Source organism: Macaca fascicularis, chromosome 6, assembly GCF_037993035.2.
Source record: "Macaca fascicularis isolate 582-1 chromosome 6, T2T-MFA8v1.1".
Classification (NCBI taxonomy): Eukaryota; Metazoa; Chordata; class Mammalia; order Primates; family Cercopithecidae; genus Macaca; species Macaca fascicularis.
Genome location: NC_088380.1, coordinates 102,459,154 through 102,483,858, shown reverse-complemented (window position 1 = coordinate 102,483,858; position 24,705 = coordinate 102,459,154). Strand labels below are relative to the sequence as shown.

The following is a 24,705-nucleotide window of genomic DNA, read 5'->3' as shown; positions in this document are numbered from 1 at the left end:
CCCACTGCAAGCTCCGCCTCCTGGCTTCACTCCATTCTCCTACCTCAGCCTCCCAAGCAGCTGGGACTATAGGCGCCTGCCACCATGCCCGGCTAATTTTTTGTATTTTTAGTAGAAACAGGATTTCACTGTGCTAGGCAGGATGGTCTCCATCTCCTGACTTCGTGATCTGCCCGCCTCGGCCTTCCAGAGTGCTGGGGATTACAGGTGTGAGCCACTGCGCCTGGCCGACAGAGGATGTATTTTTGAGCTCTACATTTCAGAGTTCTTTTCTCTAGCCCTGGCCTGGGTCCCAAACAGGGAACTTAATTCACTCTATCCCGAAGTATACTCTTGCTTTGATGCCATTGGTATGTTGTCCTAGAGATTTGCTGTGGCTGCTAGGAGTGTTTCAGAGTTAAGAACTGATGCAACCTCTCTTTTGTCAGTTTATGAGTCTATAAACCATCTTGTTTCCTTAGCGTTATCTCCCTGGAACTGGAAGGTCAGAGATGAAGTTTTCTTAGATTATAAGTCTCAGTCTTTGCTATCTACCTTCGTCTGTCTCCCATGTCACCTGCTGTTTTTTTTTCCCCCTGTTTTTCGTTTTAATGTTTTTATTGGATAGGTGTCTATTATTGCAGGCTACCTCAAAACATTTTTGGATATTGACAGGATATAAGTATGAATAATATGTAAAAGATAACTTATTCTAGTTCTTTTGAGCAGAGGATTTGGTTTTGATATGTGGCCCTATTAAAGCTTTTGTTAAGCCCAAGTACTTGCTGAACTTCAGTTCCCTTACCTGTAAAATGGAGTTAGTTGTTAATAATACCTGTTCTGCCTAACTCAGGAGATTGTTTTGAGGATCAAATGAAATAATGAATGTAATGGAATTTTGTAAATTTTAAATGAAATATTGTATTACCTAAGATTTTTTTTTTTAACGCCATATTAAGAATGGAATGAATCTGGGTTTTCCTTTGAAATCCGAAATATTTAATGTATAGAGAAGTTTTAATGTGTCTGTTGGGGAGCTGCATTAGGATTGTTTTCTATCTTTAATTGGCCAGTATTTTTTTATATTTTAGCATTTTTGGGGAACATCAAAATTTGTGTTTCAGTTATCATTAATATTTTACAAAGTTATTGAATGTGCATGATTTAATCTTTAACAATCTCTTCAATTATTTACATTCCCATGTAAAAAATTCAGTAATGAACGTCCATGTAAATAACATTCCCATGCTTTAATGAAGCATAATTTCTTGACATTGCAGTTTCTAAGTGCCCTGTGTTGAGGTTGGGAAAGCTAAAGGGCAGTCAGAGGTCAAGGTCAGCAAAGCGTCACCTTTGACATTTGAAATCCAGCAGCAGATATCACAGTGAACCCCATTCCAGCATCCAGGAAGTTTCTCTGCCCTGCCTCTCCTCCGGCCACCTCAGAATCTGTGTCTGCGGTGTTGGTCCTGCTTTCCTGTCTCTCCTCTGCCTTTTCTTTCTCTTCACCAACTTCTACCGAGTGCCTCTGATGTCTCAGACAGTGGCAGTGGGATTACAAAGGCTAATAAACCCAGCCCTGGTCCTCAAAGAATTTATGTTTTCTGTGCAGATATTAAGTGACACTGTCATATATAGTGTTGACAAACATTGATACAGATTTCCTGTGAAGTGCAGAAGCACCATCCTAGAAGCAGAGATGCAGAGGCAGCACTGGTGACTCACACGTGGAGAGCTGGAGTTCTTGGTCTAGTGGGATAAACTGACCTGGACATCATTTCAGTGCAGCGGAGAGTGAGTGCTGGGATGGGCTCCCTTGGGGCATCTGGGGCTGGGTTTGTCTGGTGTTTAGTCTCCTGCCTGGTACTTAGAGTTTATCAGTAAGATGAGCATTGGGAGGCTTCTAAGTGAAAAGAAAGGCAATCACTTACCTGAAACCTAAAATTTGTAGGTGTTCTGGGCCATTTATAATTCACTGAATCTGTTTTGTCAGAACAAGTCTATCATTTATTGTTTTGGATGGAGTGTGGCCAGCCCTGCCTTGCGATGTAAGGAAATCAGGAAACGCTTGTCAGGTGTCAACACTGTGCCAGGAACTCTTCTAGGGGTTTCCACGTGAATCACTGTATTCATTTCTGTTGCTGCTTTACCACATTTCCACAAATTTAGTGGCTTAAAACAATTGAAATTGTATCATCTCACAGTTCTATGGGGCAGAAGACTGACGTGGATGTGACTGGGCAAAAATCACCATGTGGGCTGGGCTGCATTCCTCACTGGAGAATTGTTTCCAAGTGCTTTTGGCCAAATATAGTTCCTTGTGGTTGCAGGACTGAGGTGTCTGTTCCCTTGCTCTCCATCTGTTGGGAGCTGCCCTCAGCTCCTGAGGCCTCTATCTGGTCTTTGTACGTGGTCCCATCAGCTCAGGACTAGGTAGGCCAGGGACCTGGTCAGGCTCTCCCGTTCCCCTTTGTGCATTTCTCTTCTTGCACTCGGAGAAAGTTCTATTCCCTATTTTAAAATATTTTTTTGAGATGGAATCTCGCACTGTTGCCCAGGCTGGAGTGCAGTAGCATGATCTCAGCTCACTGCAACCTCTACCTCCTGGGTTCAAGTGATTCCCCTGCTTCAGCCTCCTGAGTAGCTGGGACTACAGTTGCCCGCGATGACACCCAACTAATTTTTGTATTTTTAGTAGAGATGGGTTTCACCATTTTAGCCAGGATGGTCTCCATCTCTTGATCTCGTGATCTGCCTGCCTTAGCCTTCCAAAGTGTGGAGATTACGGGTGTGAGCCACCGCGCCTGGCCAGTTCTATGCTCTTAGAGGCTCATGGGATTAGATTGGACCTCCCTGGATAGCCCAGGATACTCTTCCTAAGGCCTGTGGCCAAGCCCTTTTGCTGCACGACATAGTCACAGGTCTCGGGGGTTGGAATCTCCCACCACAGTTACGGATCCACTTACTACAGCAGCCTGGGAGGTGCTTTTTGTCACCTCTGGTTAACAGATATCAATTATTTATTTATTTATTTATTTAATTTTTTTGCAAGTTGGCAGGAACATGAAGGTCCTTTTTTTTTTTTTTTTTTTTTTTCTTTTGAGACGGAGTCTCATTCTCTTGCCCGGGCTGAAGTGCAGTGGTGCAGTCTTGGCTCACCACAACTTCCACCTCCCAGGTTCAAGCAGTTCTCCTGCCTCAGCCTCCTAAGTAGCTGGGACCACAGGCACGTGCCACCAAGCCTGGCTAATTTTTGTATTTTTAGTACAGACGGGGTTTCAGTATGTTGGCCAGGCTGGTCACAAAATCCTGACCTCGTGATCCACCCAACTTGGCCTCCCAAAGTGCTGGGATTACAGGCGTGAGCGACCACACCCAGCCATGAAGATCCTTCTTAAATGAAAAAACCGTTCCTCTGACTTGATGTGAGGCTGTTGGTGAGACTGATAGCAGTGGAGACAGGTCCATCAGAAATGGAGCTAAACTTTGTTTTCTGGAGTATTTTGATGGCCTGCCCTGATCATGTAAGTTTTGCTAAGAAGTCATTAGAGTAATTCCTCTACTGGAAGAAATACCATATGGGGAATTTGGGACCTTCCCTTTTCAAGTTTTGCACAAAGGACTCTTCATGGGCGAAAAGTACATGATTCCAGGTCCATTTCTAGAATGGAAACAGCTGCATCAACCCAACAGCGATTCACATTCCTGAGTTTGAGAGAATCTGATTGTTTCAAGGCTGAAGCCAAAAGCCCAATAAACAATGTTTGTACCTTTATTCATAGTTAGGAATTAGGTGCATCCTGTGGTCAAGCAAACAATTGATGGTGGTCACCAAGTAGTTTAAAACCAAGTAGGACCTCATTTTATCATGTGGGTGTTTTTGATTTTCTTAACTAAGTTTTTATTTTCCTGTGCAATAAATGACAAACTCTGACTTGAAATGCATTTCCTTTAATAAACCAGAATCTAGGGCCGGGCGCGGTGGTTCACGCCTGTAATCCCAGACTTTGGGAGACCGAGGAGGGTGGATCACGAGGTCAGGAGATTGAGACCATCCTGGCTATGGTGAAACCCTGCCTCTACTAAAAATACAAAAAATTAGCCGGGCATGGTGGCGGGCGCCTGTAGTCCCAGGTACTCGGGAGGCTGAGGCAGGAGAATGGCGTGAACCTGGGAGGCAGACCTTGCAGTGAGCGGAGATCACGCCACTGCACTCCAGCCTGAATGACAAAGCAAGACTGTCTCAAAAAAAAAAAAAAAAGAAAAAAAAAGAAACCAGAATGTATAGTCCTAAGGTTTTTAACCTGGCTTTCAGGACTTTATGAAGTCCCCAAAATCCTGTGCAACAATTTTGTGTATCTGCATCCATGTGTGTTTATGGGGAGATGATTTATAGCTCTCCATACTTTTTCAAAGTGGTTGGATTCCAAAAAATTTTATTATACACCACTTTGGCCTGGTGTGGTGGCTCACACCTGTAATCCCAGAACTTAGGGAGGCTGAGGCAGTAGGATCCACTGAGGTCAGCAATTTAAGACCAGCAACATAGCAAGACCTCCACCTCTACCAAAAAAAAAAAAAAAAAGAGAGAAAGAATGCTGGGCATGGTGGTGCACACCTGTGGTTCTAGCTGCTCGAGAGGTTGATCACCTGATCCCAATAATTTGAGGCTGTAGTAAGTTAGAATTATACCACCGCACTCCAGCCCAGGCAACAGAGCAAGACCCTCTCTCAAACAAAAACAAAAAACCATATCACTTAATATACTATTGTTGTTGGTCAAATATCAGATTTTGTTTAAAAACTAAATACTCTTTTTTTTTTTTTTTGAGATGGAGTCTCGCTCTGTCGCCCAGGCTGGAGTGCAGTGGCATAGTCTCAGCTCACTGCAAGCTCCGCCTCCTGGGTTCACACCATTCTCCTGCCTCAACCTCCTGAGTAGCTGGGACTACAGGCGCCTGCCAGCACGCCTGGCTAGTATTTTGTATTTTTAGTAGAGACGGGGTTTCACCGTGTTAGCCAGGATGGTCTCGATCTCCTGACCTCGTGATCCGCCCACGTTGGCTTCCCAAAGTGCTGGGATTACAGGTAAATACTCATTTTTAGCAAAGTTGTACAGGCCTACAGTTCTAAGAGTCAGAAATTAACAAGGCTTAGGACAAAACCCAGCAATCCCCCACCTTACCCTTCTCCACTCTGATCCCTGCTCCTTGGAGGTTACTGTGTTTATGTTTTAGCTCGTTCTTCTAGATTGTGTGAAAGACAGGGAGGTGTCCTACTATGGAAGACAAGGATTCAGGCTGCTTACCTTCCCCGCTCCTCCTGTTGCCCACGTTTTTCTCCCCCATCCTCTCAGTATAATTATTGTGCTAGTGAGGCCAGGCACGGTGGCTCGTGACTTATCCCAGATTTTTGGGAGGCCGAGGTGGGCAGATCACTTGAGGCCAGGAGTTGAAGGCCAGCCTGGCCAACACAGTGAAACCCCGTCTCTACTAAAAAATACAAAAATTAGTCAGTTGTAGTGTTGCACACCTGTAGTTCCAGCTACTCAGGAGGATAAGGCACAAGAATTGCTTGAACCTGAGAGGTGGAGGTTGCAGTGAGCTGAGATCGCACCATAAGCTGAGATTGCACCACTGCACTCCAACCTGGGCAACAGAGGTAGACTCTGTCTCAAAAAAAATTATTGTGATAGTGGGATACATAGTATAATAGTGTATATATTTAGTATTCTTCCTGGTTTTTGGCCCACAGCTTCTAAAACCCTTGTAATTTCCTGAGTGATAGGAACATCATTGGTTATAATATTTGGTCTTAGGTTTCAATACCTGACACAAGAGCTTCTAAGACTTTGGGAATCTCTGGGGCGATAGGAGTGTCTTTTGTATGATAATGAGATGACAGGGGGCTTCGGCCCCTAGACAGGTTCAGGATCAGGGCTGGTTGCCAGAAAGATGAGTCATGATTATAGAGTTGGACATGTCAGCCCCACACCTACCTCTGGGAGGGGAGATGAGACAGGCTGGAGATTGAGCTAGTCACGGGTAGCCAGTGACTTAATCATGTTGATGTTATTAAAACTCCATAAAACCCTCTAAATACTGGGTTTGGGGAGCTTCTGGTTTGGTGAACTCATTTGGTGCTGGGGAGGTGGCACTTCCAGGCATGGGAGCCTCGACCTCTCTGCCCCGTGGTGTGCCCTGTGCCTCTCTTGCATTTGGCTGTTCCCGTGTTCTCTTCTTTGTAATAAACCAATAAGAGTAAGTAAGTGCCAAGCACTTTGTGTCTGTCACCTCTCTTACTTTTTCAGCAACACTGTGTGGCAGATAATGTCCTCATTTTGCCGGTGACAAAATGAGACTGATGCATTGAGTAACTTGCTCAAGGTCACATAATAAGCGGAATTCAAGCTCTGACTCCGAAGCCTGTGCTTTTAACGAGCATGCTGCATACGCGGCCTCTTTATTTGTTAGGAGTTTCGGTGTCTCTAGGGCCTGACACCAAGTTGACCGTCGTGTCCTAGAGCTGTTATAAGGGAGCTTTTAGCGGCCCTGCTGAGAACAGAGCCAGCACCTCCGGATTGGCAGGGCAGGGGCTGTTCCTGCTGGGAGCTGCAGGTCACTCCCTGTAGCCCTTGGCTGATCTTGCTCATCCACTCCCTCCCTCATTCAGTAGTTCCTGAGTGCCGCCTCTGTGCGGAGGAGAAGGAGGCAGCCTTCCAGCCCAGGTGGGGCCTGCAGGTACACAAAGGGAGAGGCAGCTGTGCGCTGAGCTGGCTGTAGGCTGGGACAGTGTGGCTCCAGAGGTGGCGATAGAATGCTCTGGGACTGCAGAGAGAACACATGCTTGTGAAAGGGAGGAAGGGGCAGTCACCGCAGAGGAGGTGTACTTGAGTTGGACTTTGAGGGAGGAGTTGGATTTCCACAGTGGAACCGAGCAGCTGAGGCTTTCTCAGCAGCTGAAGATTACAGCCAGCCAGCCTCAAATGTTCAGTTTTTCCTGAATTCCCTTTTTTAAGAGAGTGCAGTAAGTTTTCAACAGAGATAAAGCAGTCACCTCCATGTCATTCATGTTCTGCAAATCCTATGTGTAGTTGTTGATGCTTAGCAGATGGGGGCAGCCTGGGCCATAAGAGAAGAGCCTGTGTGTCCACTTGTTTGGACATCAGTCAGGTGTGGCACAGGGCAGTGATCACTGCCTTCCCCTGAGGACCTCAGTTGTACTTTTATGTGGAGAGGACAAAGAAAGCTGTTGTACAGGGGGCAGGAGACATTTCAACTGCAAAGCAAGGCACAAAATACACATAGTCTGTGCCCTGCATGAGAAACCTAGCAGAACTGTGTGCTGATTCCACCCCTGCCTCCCCTTCTGAGAGCGAACCGTCCATTGTACCATGGTGGAAGGCATTTCTGAAGCCTCTGCAATCGGAGTGATCTGTTACTTGCCCATTGAGCCTTGGGGCAGCAACCAGATGGTGTGGCTGAAACACAGGCCTTGGCCAGACGTGGTTGGTCATGTTGGTTCTGCCACTGATTGTGAATTACAAAACCTTGGAGAAGTCATTGTCTTTGTGTGTGCCTCTCATGTAAGATGGGGAACACTGTGGCCATTGCAGAAAAGCAGATAGGTGGAGCGAGTATGGAGTGCTTTGTGTGTGTGTGTCATACGGTGAATGAAATGGCACTGATTGACGTTATTGATAGTAATAACAGGTTTAATTCAGGAATAAAACTGGTAAAGTAGGCCAGGTGCGGTGACTTACGCCTGTATTCCCAGCACTTTGGGAGGCCAAGGCGGACGGATCATGAGGTCAGGAGTTTGAGACCAGCCTGGCCAATATGGTGAAACCCCATCTTTGCTAAAAATACAAAAATTAGCTGGGTGTGGTGGTAGTCCTGGGTGTGCCTGTAGTCCCAGCTACTTGAGAGGCTGAAGCAGGAGAATCGTTTGAACCCGGGAGGTGGAGGTTACAGTGAGCCGAGATGGTGTCACTGCACTCCAGCCTGGGCTAGAGAGTGAAACTCCATCTCAAAAAAAAAAAAAACCTGGTAAAGTATTTTACCCAGCCTAGGTACATGTGGTAGAGCCGAATGAAAGCTTAGAAAAAGATGACTTGAGAACTAGCCCAGCAGAGGAATCAGGTGGGATGTGTTGTTACTGAGTAAGTGAAATTTGCACCTGCTTTCTCCCAGGCCTCGCTGAGTTGTGTACAACAGAGAGCTCAGGTGTTGGGGGCAGTTGACCGGTTGAAGAATGCATTGCTATTATGTGAGGAACATTGGGCTTTGAAAAAGCAGAACTGGATCCACGTTCTTGCCTGGTAACTCTAACTATCATCTAGTTTGTAAAGGGGAATACAGTTCACTGAAAAATTCTTATGACCGTGGGGAAAGGATTGGGGCGTCTGCATTGGTGTGTGTAATATAGGTCATATGAAAGAGCATTTAGGCTGGAGGGAGACTTTTCATCTCTATAACTTTACTTTCACAGGACAATTCCATCATGATTTGAAGATTTTTGAGTCAAAACTACATTGTTCTGCTATGTGTTTTGGGGCAAATTTATACATACAATTTGCTTAAATATTTCAGATGATACAAGAATATATGTGTAGCATAAAAAGCTGAAATTTGCATTTCCCCTTCTCTAGAAGTAACCATTGTGAATAGTTAAGTCTGTATTCCGCTATTTTGTGTATTATAAATACACTGTGAATATATGAGTCTATATAGACATATATGTTACAGAAACACATTTTTAGAGATGGAATATTGCTGTGTTGCCCATGCTAGTCTCAAACTCCTGGGCTCAAGTGATCCTCTCGCCTCAGCCTCCCAAAGTTTTGGAATTACAGGCGTGAGCCACCGCGCCTGTCCTGGATGAGTATATTTACTAATTGCTAAGTTACTCTGTTCATTACGTGTCTATTGAACTCCCCCATGTGCCAAGCATTGTTCTGAATACCTTATATGCACCAATTCACTTAATTTTTAGAGAAGCTCTATTGTTGTGTCCCTTTTACAGTGAGGAAACTGAACCACAGAGAGGCTGGGGACGTTGTCTAACATCACACAGCCAGTGCTGTTGGAATTGAGGTTGGAACCCAGACAGCTGGCTTCAGATCTCTTAGCTGTTATCATAGATGGCACACCCAAACCTTAGGGCCACCTCCCAAGCCTTGCCTGAGCTCTGCCTGAGCTCTGCGAGAGCCGTGTATGTGAGGTTTCTTTCCTCTTTAAGAACACAAGTCTTGGAATTGTCCCAGACCCTGGTAGGAGCTCTTGAGGACCAAAAAACAGGGGTTCTTCAAGCCTGCCCCAAGGCCAGATCTCTGATTTAGCTACTTGGAAGGCAGACGTGGAAGAGAGTAATTTTGCCAGAACAAAAAGTCAAGATGGCTGGGCTGACTCGGCCAGATGCGGTGGCTCATGCCTGTAATCCCAGCACTTTGGGAGGCCGAGGCAGGTGGATCACCTGAGGTCGGGAGTTCGAGAGCAGCCTGGCCAACAAGTTGAAACTCCATCTGTACTAAAAATATAAAAATTAACTGGGCGTGGTGCTGGGCGCCTGTAACTCCAGCTACCAGGGAGGCTGAGGCAGAATTGTTTGAACCCGGGAGGCAGAGGTGGCAGTGAGCTAAGATTGCACCACTGCAGTGCAGATTGGGTGACAGAGTGAGACTCCATCTCAAAAAAAAAAAAAAAAAAAAAAAGAGGGAAGGGGAATGGCTGGGCTGTCTCATCCTGGGGAAGAGGCCCTACAGCAGCCGTAGGACCTTGGCCACTTGGTTGGAAAAGAAGGAAGGAAAAGCTTCACCCATGGCGGTGACCTGGACTGCAGAAACCACACTAAACAGTCCACGTCCTGGAGCCTGGCCACCCCATTTGCTTCTCTTCTCCTTGGGTAGAGGGTGTGGGGAGCTTTCTACCCTGGAGGCTGAGCAGTGCAGCTTCTAACCAGGGTAGGCGTTTGTCTGTTCCTGGGAATACAGACAGCATTCTCATAAGCAGCCCAAATACTCCTGAACAGCTTTTTGTAGGGTGGGGTGGAGCGGGGCAGAGGGTCATTTTGACTCATAGGTACCTTTTCCACTTTCACGGCTGATAACTGTGTTACAGATTAAAGTTTTGTTTTTGATACTGAAGAGGGCTTAAGAGAGTGAGCTATTATGGCACATCTAAGTCTGCTAAAATAGAACCGCGGGGTAGTGTAGGAAAATCTCTTCTAAATTATGGATCATATATGGTGAACATTAGAAGCCATGTGTACCTAAGTTGACAAATCAAAACATGGCTTGTCTTTGGGTGACCCAGGTAAGTCTGGATGCCACTGCGCCTTGTGTGAACACAGGATGCTGAGGTGTAGGGATCAACAGGCTTTTTCTGGACATCTTGCACTTCTCCCTTGGGGTAAAGTGGGGCAGCAGTAGGAGCACACAGCTGTTGGGCCCCTAATATTTGTCAGCTGTTTTACATGTGGGATTCCATTTAATGCAATCTTAGAGGTAAAATTATTTTATTGAAGATGAAGATAGAAGCTTAGAGAAGTTAAGAAAATTGTTCAAGGTCACGTCATTTGTTTTTTTTTTTTTTTTTTTTTTTGAGACAGAGTTTTGCTCTTCTTGTCTAGGCTGGAGTGCAATGGCGTGATCTTGGCTCACCACAACCTCTGCTTCCCAAGTTCAAGTGATTCTCCTGCCTCAGCCTCCCGAGTAGCTGGGATGACAGGCATGAGCCACCACACCAGGCTGATTTCATATTTTTAGTAGGGACGGGGTTTTTCCATGTTGGTTAGGCTGGTCTTGAACTCCCAACCTTGGGTGATCCGCCCAACTCGGCCTCCCAAAGTGCTGGGATTACAGGTGTGAGCCACCACGCCTGGGCAGGGCCATGTAATTTAAGTGGAAAGATGAAGTACTTGATGAACTCAGAAGTTTGACTTCAAAGCCCTTGATCTTTCCATAACACATGGTTCCTTCCCCGGTTAGTGGGGAGTGACTGAAGAACTCAAGGAAGTTGTGTTTTGTGGAAAGAAGACCTGAGGGGTGTATGGTCTTTCCAGGCTTGGAATTGCCATGCTGGGCTTCTGAATTGTGTAGCTGGGCCATATAGAGAGAAGCCCCTCATTTAAGACTTATTCTTTGGGGGAAATAAAGGAAGGCCGCCCACATGAGACAGGCAGAGATGACTTTCTCAGAGCTGCTGTGGCAAGGGAGTCGGCACCATCACTTGCGTGTGGCAGAGACTGACATGCAAGTGAGTGGCAGATGAGGAGTGGGGAAGCTTCAGGATGGAAAAGAATGGCTCTCAGTGGAGGCTGTTGTGGGGGCTGGAGGCGGCTGTGCAGAAGTGGGGTGTCCTATGTGATTCGTTAGGGGTGTATTTGGCTTTCTTTGAATTATCCTAAATGGAAATAGGGGCCAAAATTAGGGTGGCTGTCAGTTTTGAGTCAAGTCCTGGCCACGGACAGAATCGTGGTTTAGTTTCTGGGTTGTGGAGAGAGAGCAGTCTGGCTTCCTGTCTCATGTGCTAGCCTGGCTGGCCTCCTAGCTGTTTACTGTAGATAGGGGATTGGTTTCCTGGGTGGGCAGCTACAGGTTGTGGTCTGAGTTCTGTCTTTATACATATGATCAGGCATGTTCTGTTTGTATATTCAGTCCCTCATTTTTCTTGTCAGTAAAAATATCAAATGACAAATTGGATACATTGGGAACTTTTTAGATGTCTGTGTCCCCTGGAGGAAGTTTTCACGTTCACATTTAATCAGAATGAATATAAACAATTGGGCCATTTATCTTGAAGTTGTAAAATAGGAAATCTTCAACAATACTACCTCAGCGCCATTTCCTGTCTGTCCATCGTTAGGGAATGTGTTTTTATCCCCCGCCGGCTCATCGTCCACCAGTTTGTGGTTGATCCACTTCTCTATACGTCTTGTCTTGTGTGCATCTCATTGTTTGCTAGTGTTAGCTTTCCCCTTCGTCAGTGTAGTTTATTTGTGTAGCCTCTGTTGGTAGGAAGTTATTTGTGGAATTTGTGAATGGAAGGGACCTTGGAGGTCTGCTAGGTCAGCCCAGTGATTTTCAAGATAAACAGAAATACAGGGAAATGTTCCAGCTTCTTTGGTGGCAAAACCAGGAATAGAAAGCAGTGTTCTTTGTGCCACAATGTCATTGGAAGACAACTCAAGGTGGGCCTAAAATGCAGAGTAACTAACTTTCATTTATCTCTGCTTCTGACTCTTGTTATCAGACATTTTAAATTGACCTTAATGTGTTCGCAGAAATATGAAAAGTTCTGACTTGTTTACATATAAGGTACTTCTTTGCCTACTCATTTGGTTGTTTTTTTCAACAGGATTGAAAAGACATTGTTATAAACTGAATGTTAATGTCCCCTCCAGATTCTTGTACTGGAACCCTAACTGCCAGTGTGATGGTATTAGGGGATAGGACCTTTGAGAGGTGATTAGGGTTAGATGAGGTCATGAGCGTGGGCCCTGGTCTGACAGGATTAGTGCCCTTAGAAGTAGAGAAACCAGGCCGGGTGTGGTGGCTCACACCTGTAATCCCAGCACTGCCTAGCTAATTTTTAAATTTTTTGTAAGGTCAGAGTCTTGCTGTGTTGTCCAGAGTGGTTTCAAACTCCTGGCCTCAAGCAGTCCTCTCACCTCAGCCTCTCAAAGCACTGGATTACAGGCGTGAGCCACACGCCCAGCCCAGTGATTTTTTGTTGTTAAGATCAAGGACGGGTTCCCTGGCTTGGCATTCAAGGCTCATGATCTGGGCGTGATATGCAAGTTGGGTTGCAGTGTTTCCATTCCCGCCATCAGCCTTGCATTCCAACTTGTTGCCTAAGCGCTGTTCTGAAGCCCAGCCTGAGAGCTGCATTTAGAATTTATACCTTCTCATCTCTTCATCTTCTTTGCCTATGTTCTTATCTCCATCTGGGACATCGTCTTCACCTGTGTTCTTATTTCCGTCTGGGACATCGTCTTTGCCTATGTACTTATCTCCATCTGGGACATCGTCTTCACCTGTGTTCTTATTTCCGTCTGGGACATCGTCTTTGCCTATGTACTTATCTCCATCTGGGACATCGTCTTCACCTGTGTTCTTATTTCCGTCTGGGACATCGTCTTCGCCTATGTTCTTATCTCCATCTGGGACATCATCTCCACACTTCTGCCTCTTTAAATCTTCTCCATCCTTCAAGACTTGAAATACTCACTTCCTTTACATGATCCCCGCTCTGACATCCAAGCTAGAATTAATCTTTCTTCCTTTGAACTCTGATAGTGATTAATGTTTTTCATCCTTTAATTATGCAGCAGTCCTGTGTGTTAGATATTATTATTTCCCCAGTTTTTCATAGTTACTCTGAAAATATTTACTGTAGTCATATATTTTGAGTATGTAATATGAGCGACATTCAAAAGGTCCTGGAGAGTGAAAGGCAGTCCTACTCCCATCACTGCTCTGTGACCACTGTTGCCAGTTTTGTTTGTTTGTTTGCTTGTTTGTTTTTCCAAGATGGAGTCTTGCTCTGTCACCAGGCTGGCGTGATCTCAGCTCACTGCAACCTCCACCTCCTGGGTTCAAGCGATTCTCCTGCCTCAACCTCCTGAGTGGCTGGGACTACAGGCGCGCGCCACTATGCCCAGATTATTTTTGTATTTTTAGTAGAGACGGGGTTTCACCGTGTTGGCCAGGATGGTCTGGATATCTTGGCTTCTTGATCCACCTGCCTCAGCCTCTCAAGGTGCTGGGATTACATGTGTGAGCGACTGCACCCAGCCTATGTATCTTCTTTTTAAAACACAGATGTTGGCATAAGATAAACAGTGTTCTCCATCAGTTCCCCACTGGTAAATATTTAGGTTATTCCCAACCGTTTGGATTAATCAATGCTGAGTTGTACGTAATTCTTCCATATTTGCATCAATATGTTCATAGGATGCATTGCTAGAAATGGAATTGTGGGATTCAGGGTTCTGCACATTTTAAATGTTGATGGGTGTTGCTCGATTCCCTTCTGTTAGGGCCATACTGTTATCTCACTGTCAATGTGTAAGGGCGCCTATTTCTATTTCCTTGCCAACAGTTTGTTCTGACATCACACACACACATAAAAATAGCCCTTTGTTCCAAAAACATGGACATTTTACCTTTCTACTTAAAGTGTGAGCACACTGACTGAAGCTCTGTGTTGCAGTGATATGTGCTGCTAGGATTGTGGCTCTGTTTTGAATTTGCTAGCCAGGCTATGGCTTTCCAGTCAGTTATTTTTTGTTTTCTTCATGTTGTTCCTGCCGTTGGGCTGGGGTAACCTGTGTGAATTTCCTTCTACTGCCCAGCCAGATTTCCTTTCCAGTGGATGGGCTTAGTGTCTCATATGGCAGTCCTGTTTCCTGGTGATCTGGGCTTAGTGTGTCATCCGGCAGCCCTGTTTCCTGGTGATCTGGGCTGAGTGGCTCCATGAGAAGTTGCACCCATCTTCTCCAGTAGTGCGTCTTTTCACAGCAAGCAAAACATTTTCACCACTTTTCTAGCGGTACAGGCACTAGCTCTTTTCTGGGCATCAGGAGACCTGGCTTTGTTCTGGTTCAAGCAACAGCTGGTGAGTTACCAAAGACAAGTCGCATCTGGCCCCTGGTCCTTTGCTTTATAAGTGAATCGCAGTCCGAGTGGGCATCACTGCCCTGGTCTCTATGCGGTGCTGAGTGTTGTGGGGATGATGGCTAAGTGTCAGGATGCATTTCCACTGCTAGGGGATTACAGGCCAGCCAAAGACACAGGAGGAAAGCTAACAGCCCTGGGCAGGTACACACAACGAGAGGAGTTTGAAAGGGTGGTTCCAAGTTCCTTGGTGTGATTGATGTGATCACAATAAACATTTTATCTCTAAGTCTTGGGCCATTGGACCAAGAGAAGAGAGAGCTGGTGTTGAGTTGTAGTGAGAGGTGTGTGGTTCGTGTGCCTGCTGAGCCTGGCTGGGACTCAATTCCATTGAGTCCCATTCCATTTTACCTTCTGTTTCCACCTTTTTCGTGCTCCTGCTTGTTTCTCCAGAAAAAAATGCAATAAATTGCTTTCAAAAACTTTACAAAAGCCATAGATGCTTATTGAAAATAGTTCAAATGATATGGAAGACAGAAAGATAGTGAGTGTTTTTCTGTTGTGTGTTTGGATGAATGTGTCTTTGGGGTAGTCACTATTAACACTGGGTGTATTTCCTTCCAGATCTTTTCCAGTGTACCTACAAATACATATGTACACTTTGTAAAAAACAAAATAGTACCTGATAAACATTGAGTTCCCCTACTCCCACTGCACAGTCTACATGGACATCCTTTCATGGTGATACGATGAGACCTGATCGACTCCTTTTGTTCGCTGGAGGGGCAGGTAATAATAGCTACAGATAACTCACCTTCAGTGGGCATTTACCATGTGACAGGGTCTGTGCTCCGGGCAGGCTACATGAAGTGGGTCTTAAGGCTTTTTACAACAATGCTATGGGTGAACACAGTAATTGTTAACATTTTGCAAATGATAGAATTGCAGTAGAGAGAAGCAAAGCTGCTTGCTCAAACTCATGGCATGATTCCTGAGAGAGAGAGAACACTTTTAAAACAATTGTTGCTATAATCAGGTGATTTATGATCATTTCAAGAAATAGTGCATTCAGCGAATACATTTCAGGGTCTGGTACAGTCTGGGAGCTGGTCCTGAAAATGCACTGGGCTAGAGGTAAGGGAGCGGTCCATTGGCCCTGGACCGCTAGTGCAAGGAGGGAGGTCCCGGGGAGAGGGGGTATGGAGAGGAGGTCTCTGAACAAACCTTGCAACATCCATTTCTGCTGAGTCTGGTCCGAGGTCTGGGTCTTGACATGCACACTTTTCAGAGATACTTGGTTTTGATTTTTATCATGGCTCACCTGAGCAGCCATGGTTTCAAACTGCCTGGAGATGTGGTCTGGAAGGCCAGTGCTATGCCCATCCTTCCCGCTCCTGCAGGAGGGGAGTCATCCTGGACTAGAGGGCTTTGCCTGTAATCAGCTATCTCATAATAAGTGGATTTGATGCTGGTTTCGCTAGGTCAGGAAATTTCCCATTTGGAAGGAAAACTGATACTTGTTTTTGGGTTTTGCTGAGGAGTCACAGGGTTTAGAGCAGGGACTGGAGGTTTGTTGAGACACACGTGAGTGCACTCAAACATCTTCCATGAAACGTGGAAATAAAGACAGTGTTCCAGAGAGGTCCCTGGCTTTGGGATATACATATTTCAGTAACAGAATGGCACTGGATGTCTGCTGAATTTTTTTCATGCTATTTTGGCAAATTTTATTTGGGTGTGTGTCTCCTTTACAGACGGTATGACATCAGTTTTTGCCAACAAGTATTTACAGCCATTGGTCCCTCCTATGTGGGTCACTTTTGTGCCGTGGTTTCTTTGGGTAAATTGTAGGTCTCCTACCCAAAGCACATTGCCCATTTCAAGGTGCTCCTGGTTTCTGAACACCTGTGGCAGTGCCTTCCCTGTAGGTGAATCCAGCGGAGAAAGTACCCCTCCCCAGGAGGTGGGGACTGGTGATTGCCTGAGTGAGGAGGCCGGGGATGAGCCCTGGACTAGAATTTGGGACTGGCTGCTTTTTCCTTCCCCTCCTCTCCCTCCTATTTTGCCACCACCCCCACTTTTTAAAAATTTCTTATTAAAAATTAAGCAATTATTTTGGTTTCCTTTATTCGCTATTCCTTTCTAATCGCATGCAGAGTGAGCCTAGGACAGTGGAAAGGAAAGTTGTACTTAGCTTCAGATGATCCTACCAGTCCCGCATTGAGGGGCTTCCGCCAGGCAGCATCGTCAAGTGGCGTTGAGGTTCTCCTTTCAGTCCTCAGCGTTAACCAGCAGAGGCAGGTGGTACTTATTCCTGGTTAATGTTGAGGAAGTTGAGCTCAAAGTGGCTAAGGGAACTTCCCAAAGTCACATAGGAAGTAGCAGAGTAGAACCAAACACAGATTGTCTCTGAATCAGGCAGGTCGTCCGATTCCAAAATGGGCTCTTAATTTTTGGAGGTCAAAAAGCTGAACAGACACAGATATTTCTTTTTTTTTTTTTTTTTTTTTCTTTTTGAGCTAGGGTTTTGCTCTGCTGCCTAGGCTGGTCTAGGCTCAAGCTGTCCTCCTGCCTTAGCGTTCTGAGTGCTGGGCTTACAGGTTTGTGTCACCACACCCAACCGAACAGACATTTCTTGAAAGAAGACATACAAATGGCCAAAAAATATGTGAAAAAAATGTTCAGTATCACTTACAATCAGAGAAATGCAAATCAAAACCGCAGTGAGGTATCATCTCACCGATTAGGATGGGTATTATCAAAAAGACAAAAAATAACAAGTGCTGGCAAGGATATGGAGACAAGGGAGCTCTTACAGGGTGTAGGGGGGTGTAAACTAGAGCAGCTGGCTGGGCGCGGGGTGCACGCGGACATCCCAGCACTTTGGGAGGCCGAGATGGGCAGATCACCTGATGTCAGGAGTTTGAAACCAGCTTGGCCAACATGGTGAAACCCCGTCTCTACTAAAAACACAAAAATTATCTGGGCATGGTGGATCACACCTGTAATCCCAGCACTGTTGGGCGACTGAGGTGGGCGGATCACTTGAGGCCAGGAGTTCAAGACCAGCCTGGCCAACGTGGTGAAACCGCATCTCTACTAAAAAATACAAAAATTTGCCAGGTGCAGTGGCAGGCGCCTGTAATCCCCGCTACTCAGGAGGCCGAGGCATGAGAACCACTGGAACCCGGGAGGCGGATGCTACAGTGAGCGAGCCGAGATTGCACCACTATACTCCAGCTTGGGCAACAGTGAGACTCTGTCTCAAAGAGAAAAATGAAAAAGAGTAAGAGTAAGCTAGGGCACCCACTATGGCAAACAGTATGGAAGTCCCTCAGAAAACTGCAAATGAAATTACAGTGTGATCCAGCAGTCCCACTACAGTGTAGATACCCAAAGAAAAGGAAATCAGTGTTGGAGGGGCATCCACACCTCTGTGTTTCCTGCAGCACTGTTCACCATAGCCAAGGTATGGAATCAGCCTCGGTGTCCAACAGCAGATGATGGATAGAGAAAATGTGGTCTTTATACACAGTGGAGTACTAGTCAGCCATAACACAGGATGAAGTCCTGTTATTCTCAACAATGTGGATGGAACTGGAAGATATTATGTGAAATAAGCCAGGGACAGAAAGTTACACAGCATATATTCTCTTATGTGGAAGGCAAAAGGAGTGGATCTCATGGAAGTTGAAAGTAGACAGAGGATCCTAGAGCGTTGGAAGGGTGGGGGAAGAGGGAGATAGGGAGAAATTTGTTAAAGGATGCAAAATTAGAGCTGGATAGGAGTAAGTTCTAGTGTTTTATAACATAGGACGACTATAGTTAACAAGAATATATAGTTTCAGGCTGGGCACCATGGCTCATGTATGTAATCCTAGCACTTTGGGAGGCTGAGATGGGTGGATCACCTGAAGTCAGGAGTTTGAGAGCAGCCTGGCCAATGTGGTGAAACCCCATCTCTACTAAAAATACAAAAATTAGCCGGGCATAGTGGTGGGTGCCTGTAACCCCAGCTACCAGGGAGGCCGAGGCAGGAGAATAGCTTGAACCTGGGAAGCAGATGTTGCAGTAAGCTGAGATCACACCACTGCACTCCAGCCTGGGCAACAGAGCAAGACTTTGTCTCACAAAAAAAAAAAAAAAAAAAAAAAAGAATATATAGTTCCAGATAATTGGAGGAAGGGTATTGAACGTTACCAACACAAAGAAATGATAAATGTTTGAGATGGTGGATATGCTAATTACGCTGATCACATAAATTACATGTAATATAACATCACTATGTGTACTCCATACATATGTAGAGTGCACAATTATGTGTCAATTTAAAAAGAAAAAGCTGAACTTAGATTGCAATGGCTAAGTAGCTAGCTTTTTCATATTTTTGATATAGACCCGGGGCATTTATTTTAAGTAAACTACCCTTGGCTTCAGGAAATGTTTAGTATTTGAATTTTAGCCTTGCATTTTATTATACAGAGAAGTAAAACTGTAGGCTTGCTTTAGATACAGTCACAGGGGTTTGCCGTGATGACTTTTTGTGTAATGAGGGGGAAATATACCTTAATTAATAGGCATACATGCTCATTTTTCTCCCTCGTACACATTTTTAGTTGTTGTCCAGGCATTGTGATACTTATGTAAACAGTATGTGATATCTTAGGTAGGAATCAGAATTTTAAGGTAAGAATACTTAGAGTTATATATTTTTCAAGCTTTCAAAGTGGACATTTTACATGTCTATTATATAACTGTAATTAAATTTTCAGAAAGACAATACCTGTCTCATATGGGTGATGCTCTAGCATGTTTTGTTTGTTTGTTTCTTTCTTTTCTTTTGTTTTTTTTTTGTTTTTTTTTTTTTTTGGAGACAGTGTCTCACTTTCTCCCAGACTGGAATGTAGTGGTGCAATCATGGCTCACTACAGCCTCAGCCTCATAGGCTCGAGAGATCCTCCCACCTCAGCCTCTCAAGTAGCTGGGACCACAGGTGTACAACACCATGCCCAGCTAATGTTTAAAATTTTTTGCAGAGACAGGGCCTCCCTCTGTTGCTCAGGCTGGTCTGGAATTCCTGGGTTCAAGTGATTCTCCTGCTTCATTCTCCCAAAGTGTTGTGATTACAGTCATGTGCCACTGCCTGGCCGCATATAAGTGGGATGATGACTTTAGCCTAGGAGTTCCACACCAGCCTGGGAACATGGCTCAAGACCCTGTCTCTACAAGAACTAAAAAAATTAACTGGTCGTGGTGGTACCTGCCTGTGGTCCCAGCTACTCCAGGAGGCTGAGGCAGGAGGATAACTTGAGCCCAGGAGTCAAAGCTGCAGTGAGCTCTGTTCTTGTCATTGCATTCCAGCCTGGGTGACAGAGTGAGACCTTGTCTCTTAAAAAAAGTTAATGGCTACCTGATTATTCATAGGAAAAAAACCTGAACTCTGATCTAAACCTTATACCTCGTACAAAAATTAACTCAAAATGGATCATGGACTAAAATGTACAGTGCAAAATAAAGATGAAAAGAGGAGCTAGAGACTGGGAGAAACTATTTGCAAACCAGATGTCTGATAAAGGACTCATATCTATAATATATAAAGAACTATCAAAATTCAGCAGTGAAACCAAATCATCTACTTTGAAAATGAATAAAAGACCTGAAGAGGCATTTCAGATAACATATAAGCACAGGAAAAGATGTTCAACATCATGAGCCATCAGAAAAATGCACACTAAAGCCACATCACTATACACCTATCAGAATGCCTAAAATAAAAGGTAGTAACAAGACCAATGCTGGTGAGGATGCAAGGAAATGGGATCACTCACACTTGGCTGGTGGGAATGGAAGATGGTACAGCCATTCTGGAAAACAGCTGACAGTTTCTGAAAAAACTAAATGTGCAATTGCCATAGGATGCAGCAGTCACATTCATGGGCAGTTATCCCAGAGAAATGAAGACTTATGTTCACACAAAAGCCTTTATGTATCTGTTCATAGCAGCATTATTTATAAAGGCTAGAAACTGGAAACAGCCTGGAAACTGCTCAGCAGGTGAATGGTTAAACAAACTGGTGCACCCAGGCCCCAGATACCACTCTGCAGTAGTTAATGACATCGTTGTTCATCAGTCTTTCAAACTAGAAACCACTATCATGCTTAATCCCCTTTTTTCCATCCTGGGTCTGAGTGGACTTCATTTTGCATTTCTTTCCAATGCATTTTCCCTCTGTCCTTTCTGGTTGCGCCTCATGCCTCATTTGAACTATTGTAAGAGCCACTGAATTGTTTCTCTGCCTCATCATGGAATCCTTTCTACACTTGATGCCCCGCATTGTCATTGGAACAATCTTTCCAAAACATGAACAAACTAACTTAAAGGAATATCCCACGTAGCCTTCCAAATAAGTATAAGCTTTCTGTTAGAAGTTTTACTTCTTGTCTATAGGGAACCCCAGAACTCTAGAGAGACGGATTTGCTGTCTGCATTTTAAGATCAGGCAGAAATCCCTGGAGGGGCCCATGTGGAATATTGGCACAAATACTGGTTGTAGAATCAGAAGCCCTCATATCCTGGTTCTAACACCAGCTGGATGTTCTTGGGAAAGTTTTGGTTTCATAACCTCAGAAACTCCATTTCTTAAGAAATGGAGATGAGGAAGCTTACTGAAGGGATCACACAAGGCTGCTGGGAGGAGCGGATGAGGGGCTTGGTGAAAATGCTGTGTAATCCATGAAGCCCGTTATATGTGTGAGAAGTGGAGCTGTGTGAATAGCGGTTCTGGAATCACTGTATGAAAACGATGGAAAGCACATTCATATTTCTGCCTGATGATACCACTGGGCACCTGTGTTGTACATGCCTGCAACATGAGTGAGGCCCGGGTCAGTACGGCTCACAGTTTGGTTTTCATGCAGTTAGAAAGGCCCGAGAGGACCCTTCCCCCCTCCAGCTGTAGGAAGGAGGTGGCTGTCTCCTGCCTATATTTGGTGGAATTGTCTGTGGTTCCTTAGGGACAGGAATGCAGGGAGTGGGGGGGGAGAAAGCCGGCCTGACTGCTCGCTAGTCAGCCTTCCCCCACGGAGGAGTGGAGGGGTCATTTCGTGGTAACCTGCCACGTCTTTCTTAACCCATCTGCTCTTAGAAATGACCAGCATGACAAGTAAAAGACCCGTTAGAGACAGATGGGCTGTGTGTCCCCTGCGTTTATGGCTTTGTGGCCTCAGAGCTGTCAGGACTCGATAGCTTTCTGGGGAATGCTGGGTCAGCCAAGGGGCTGAAAATAGTGAGAGGAAGAAAATTCCCCCTCGCTGCTCTGCTCTGGGAGTGGTTACTGAGGAGAGCAGCATGGAGAGCCCAGCCGTGGGGTCCCTCTCAAGCACGCCCTCACCGCAGTGGGAATGCAGGTCTCAACCTCCCTAGGCCTCCGTGATTTTCGTCTGTCACATACTCACCTCCAGCAGGGATGTCTATGGTGATGAGATGAGGGAGCATCATAGCAGATGTGGCACTTAGTAGGCTTGCGATGAGTGGACGCTGGCGTCAGTGGAACAGGAGACTGGGCGCTGCGTGTGGACGCACTCACGTGCTGGTGGCATGGGTGGACAGAGGAGAGAGGGACGCTCTGCCATTCTCCTTTTGGCCTGTCACCCCCGCTGTTTTGAACAGAATCCCTGAGTGTATTCTGTTGCCCCAGTCAACTTGGTAGGCTGATTGCTCAGTTTTCTGCTTCCACATTTGATTTCTTATGAATGGGAAAAGGAATACTTCAGTTACTTTTCTGGTTGATGGCATATATTCCTTGATATCACCTTAATGCTTTTTAATTTCTATGTATTTTGGATTCTGGAGCTTGCCTGACATCTGTGGTTTTATGCCTCACCCTCTCGCGTAACTGTTGGCCACACCAGGACCAGAGAGAAGTGACCAGACCGATTGGTAGCAGGGCTAGGACTGGAATTCCCCAGCCTTTTGGCACCCAGCAGGCTCTGTTTTCTGTATTGCACTGCTCTTCCCTATTTCGACCCCTGTTAGGACAGTGGATGTGAAATGTAGCTGGGCGCTTTTGGGGGTGTGTTAGGAGTGTGGCAGATGCCTCAGACTGGCATTTTCCCCTGATTCTGAATTCTCATGGCTCAGAGTCAGTCTCTAGGCTACGGACCGGGAAGATACAGGAAGTTGTTTTGTGTGGCAAACTTTGCCTGGGCATTTTTTTCACCCGGCAATTTATTTGGTTTGGACTGGAATAAATCTCTGATATTGGTTTCTTTGCCAATATTATTAGGGAGTCGAGCCTGACTTGTTAACTTAGCCCGATTCGTAGTGCTTAGAATCTCAGTGAGTGTGTGTTGAACTGAGCGGAAGTGTGAGAACATCTTGGATAGTGGTTTGCAAACCTAGCTGCATCTGGGGGGCTGTGAAAAAAGCATGCGTGCTTACTCCAGACCAGTTGAAATAGAATCTGCAGGAATGGAGCCTGGGCAGCTATAGTGCTGTTAAAAACCGATATACCATAAAGGTTGAGATCCACTGATCCACAGTGAATTGGAGTCCTGGATCATAGACATGCCTTATGCTTTCACCAGCTTAGAATGGTTCTTGTGCTTTAGAACTGTGAAAAAAAGTGTTATGCAAACAAATGTGGAAATAGCCTAAATGCCACCTCCTGTTACTACCTGCCATGAAGTATATTTACCAGTTATTCACTCTATTCTGATCTCTACCCGTTCCACCTTTTCTTCATGGAACAATGATTTGACAGTTGGTTATGCAGAACCAGAGTAAGTGTAGTTTGATTGGCGGGAAACAATTTTGGGTATGAAGTACTCTTTAGGCATTTATTGAACTCTTGTTTGTACCACTGCTGTGCTGGACAGTTTATAAATATTCCTTCTTTAAACAAGGCCTATGGAGTCAGGCTGCCTGCGTCTTGCTAACTAGCTGTGTCATCTGGGGCAAGTTTTTAAGCTTATATAAACCTGACTTTCAGCTATGAAATGGGATGACAAGGAGTCATTATCATCTCACAGGATTGTGCAAATGTGTGTGTAAAGTGCTTAGTTTGGTGCCTAACACATAGTAACTACTCAGTAAAGTTATTATTACACCATCATCATCATATTTAAATGTAAATATTAAGAGCTAATAAATTTGTAAAGGTAGTATATACCCTTACGCCTTGAACCAAAGACTAGTTTAGTTTTAAGTGGTTGGGTTAATTTATCACTTAAATATTAGCCTCTTGAATACCTTGAATTTCAATTGAACGTAGCCAGAGGATTTCATAATTGGACTGTTGCCTCTGGAAGTTGGAGCTTTGTTTGGTTGGTTGGTTTCACTTCCTACACTAAGCATGTGGCTGTGTGCATCTTTATGGTGACTTCCGGTACTGGGGAATCAAAGCTTCATTCGCTTCTTTGGAGGAGATGATCTTATGCCATATGAAGCACTCAGACTTCGTTAACTATGTACCATCCAGACAAGACCAGGTGCTTCCCATGGCAGCCTGTCCTTTTCTTAGCTCTCTCATCAATCTAGCCTGTTCCTTCTATTCCTCTTTCTATTAGAACTCCTCTTCGAACAAGGAATGTTGTTTTGTCACTGCTAGGTCCCCAGCAATTAGTAATGCCTAGCACATACTAGGTGCCTCCTGAATGTTAATAGGTGATAATCTAGCAGAACACAAGATAAATCCGCAGGTTGAGATTTAAGCTGTGTGGTATGAACGCTGCATTGGCAAACTTATTGAATTAATTTTGTTAATACAAGTTTAACATGTCTTAGTAACTGACTTAGTTCAGTAATCATTTACTGAGTGTCTTCTAGGCCAGACATTTTTGTTAATACAAGTTTAACATGTCTCAGTAACTGACTCAGTTCAGTAATCATTTACTGAGTGTCTTCTAGGCCAGACATTTTTGTTAATACAAGTTTAACATGTCTTAGTAACTGACTTAGTTCAGTAATCATTTACTGAGTGTCTTCTAGGCCAGACATTGGGGACAGAAAGGTAATAATATATGATCCCTGCCTCATGCACAGGAAGTCTAGTGTGATGGACAGACATGTGCCAATGGCTGCCATGGAATATGGTGAGTATTAAGATAAA

General features: G+C 45.0%; 1 protein-coding gene across 9 annotated transcripts in view; it reads left to right on the top strand.

Annotated features, from left to right (window-relative positions):
- Positions 1-24,705, top strand: part of LOC135971363 (SH3 domain and tetratricopeptide repeat-containing protein 1-like) — a 52,191-nt gene that overhangs the window by 1,509 nt on the left and 25,977 nt on the right. For 3 of the 9 annotated variants that reach the window (XM_073993945.1, XM_065546544.2, XM_065546542.2), the window contains exon 1: positions 24,641-24,688. The exons of 2 other annotated variants lie outside the window; for them this stretch is intronic. In XM_073993945.1, the coding sequence (XP_073850046.1) occupies positions 24,652-24,688 (37 nt within the window). In that variant the 5' untranslated portion in view covers positions 24,641-24,651. Of the gene's footprint in view, positions 1-1,638; positions 1,774-4,811; positions 24,689-24,705 lie in introns of those variants that run through there. 4 more of the 9 variants (XM_073993947.1, XM_073993948.1, XM_073993944.1 and 1 more) reach the window with 3 other exon arrangements.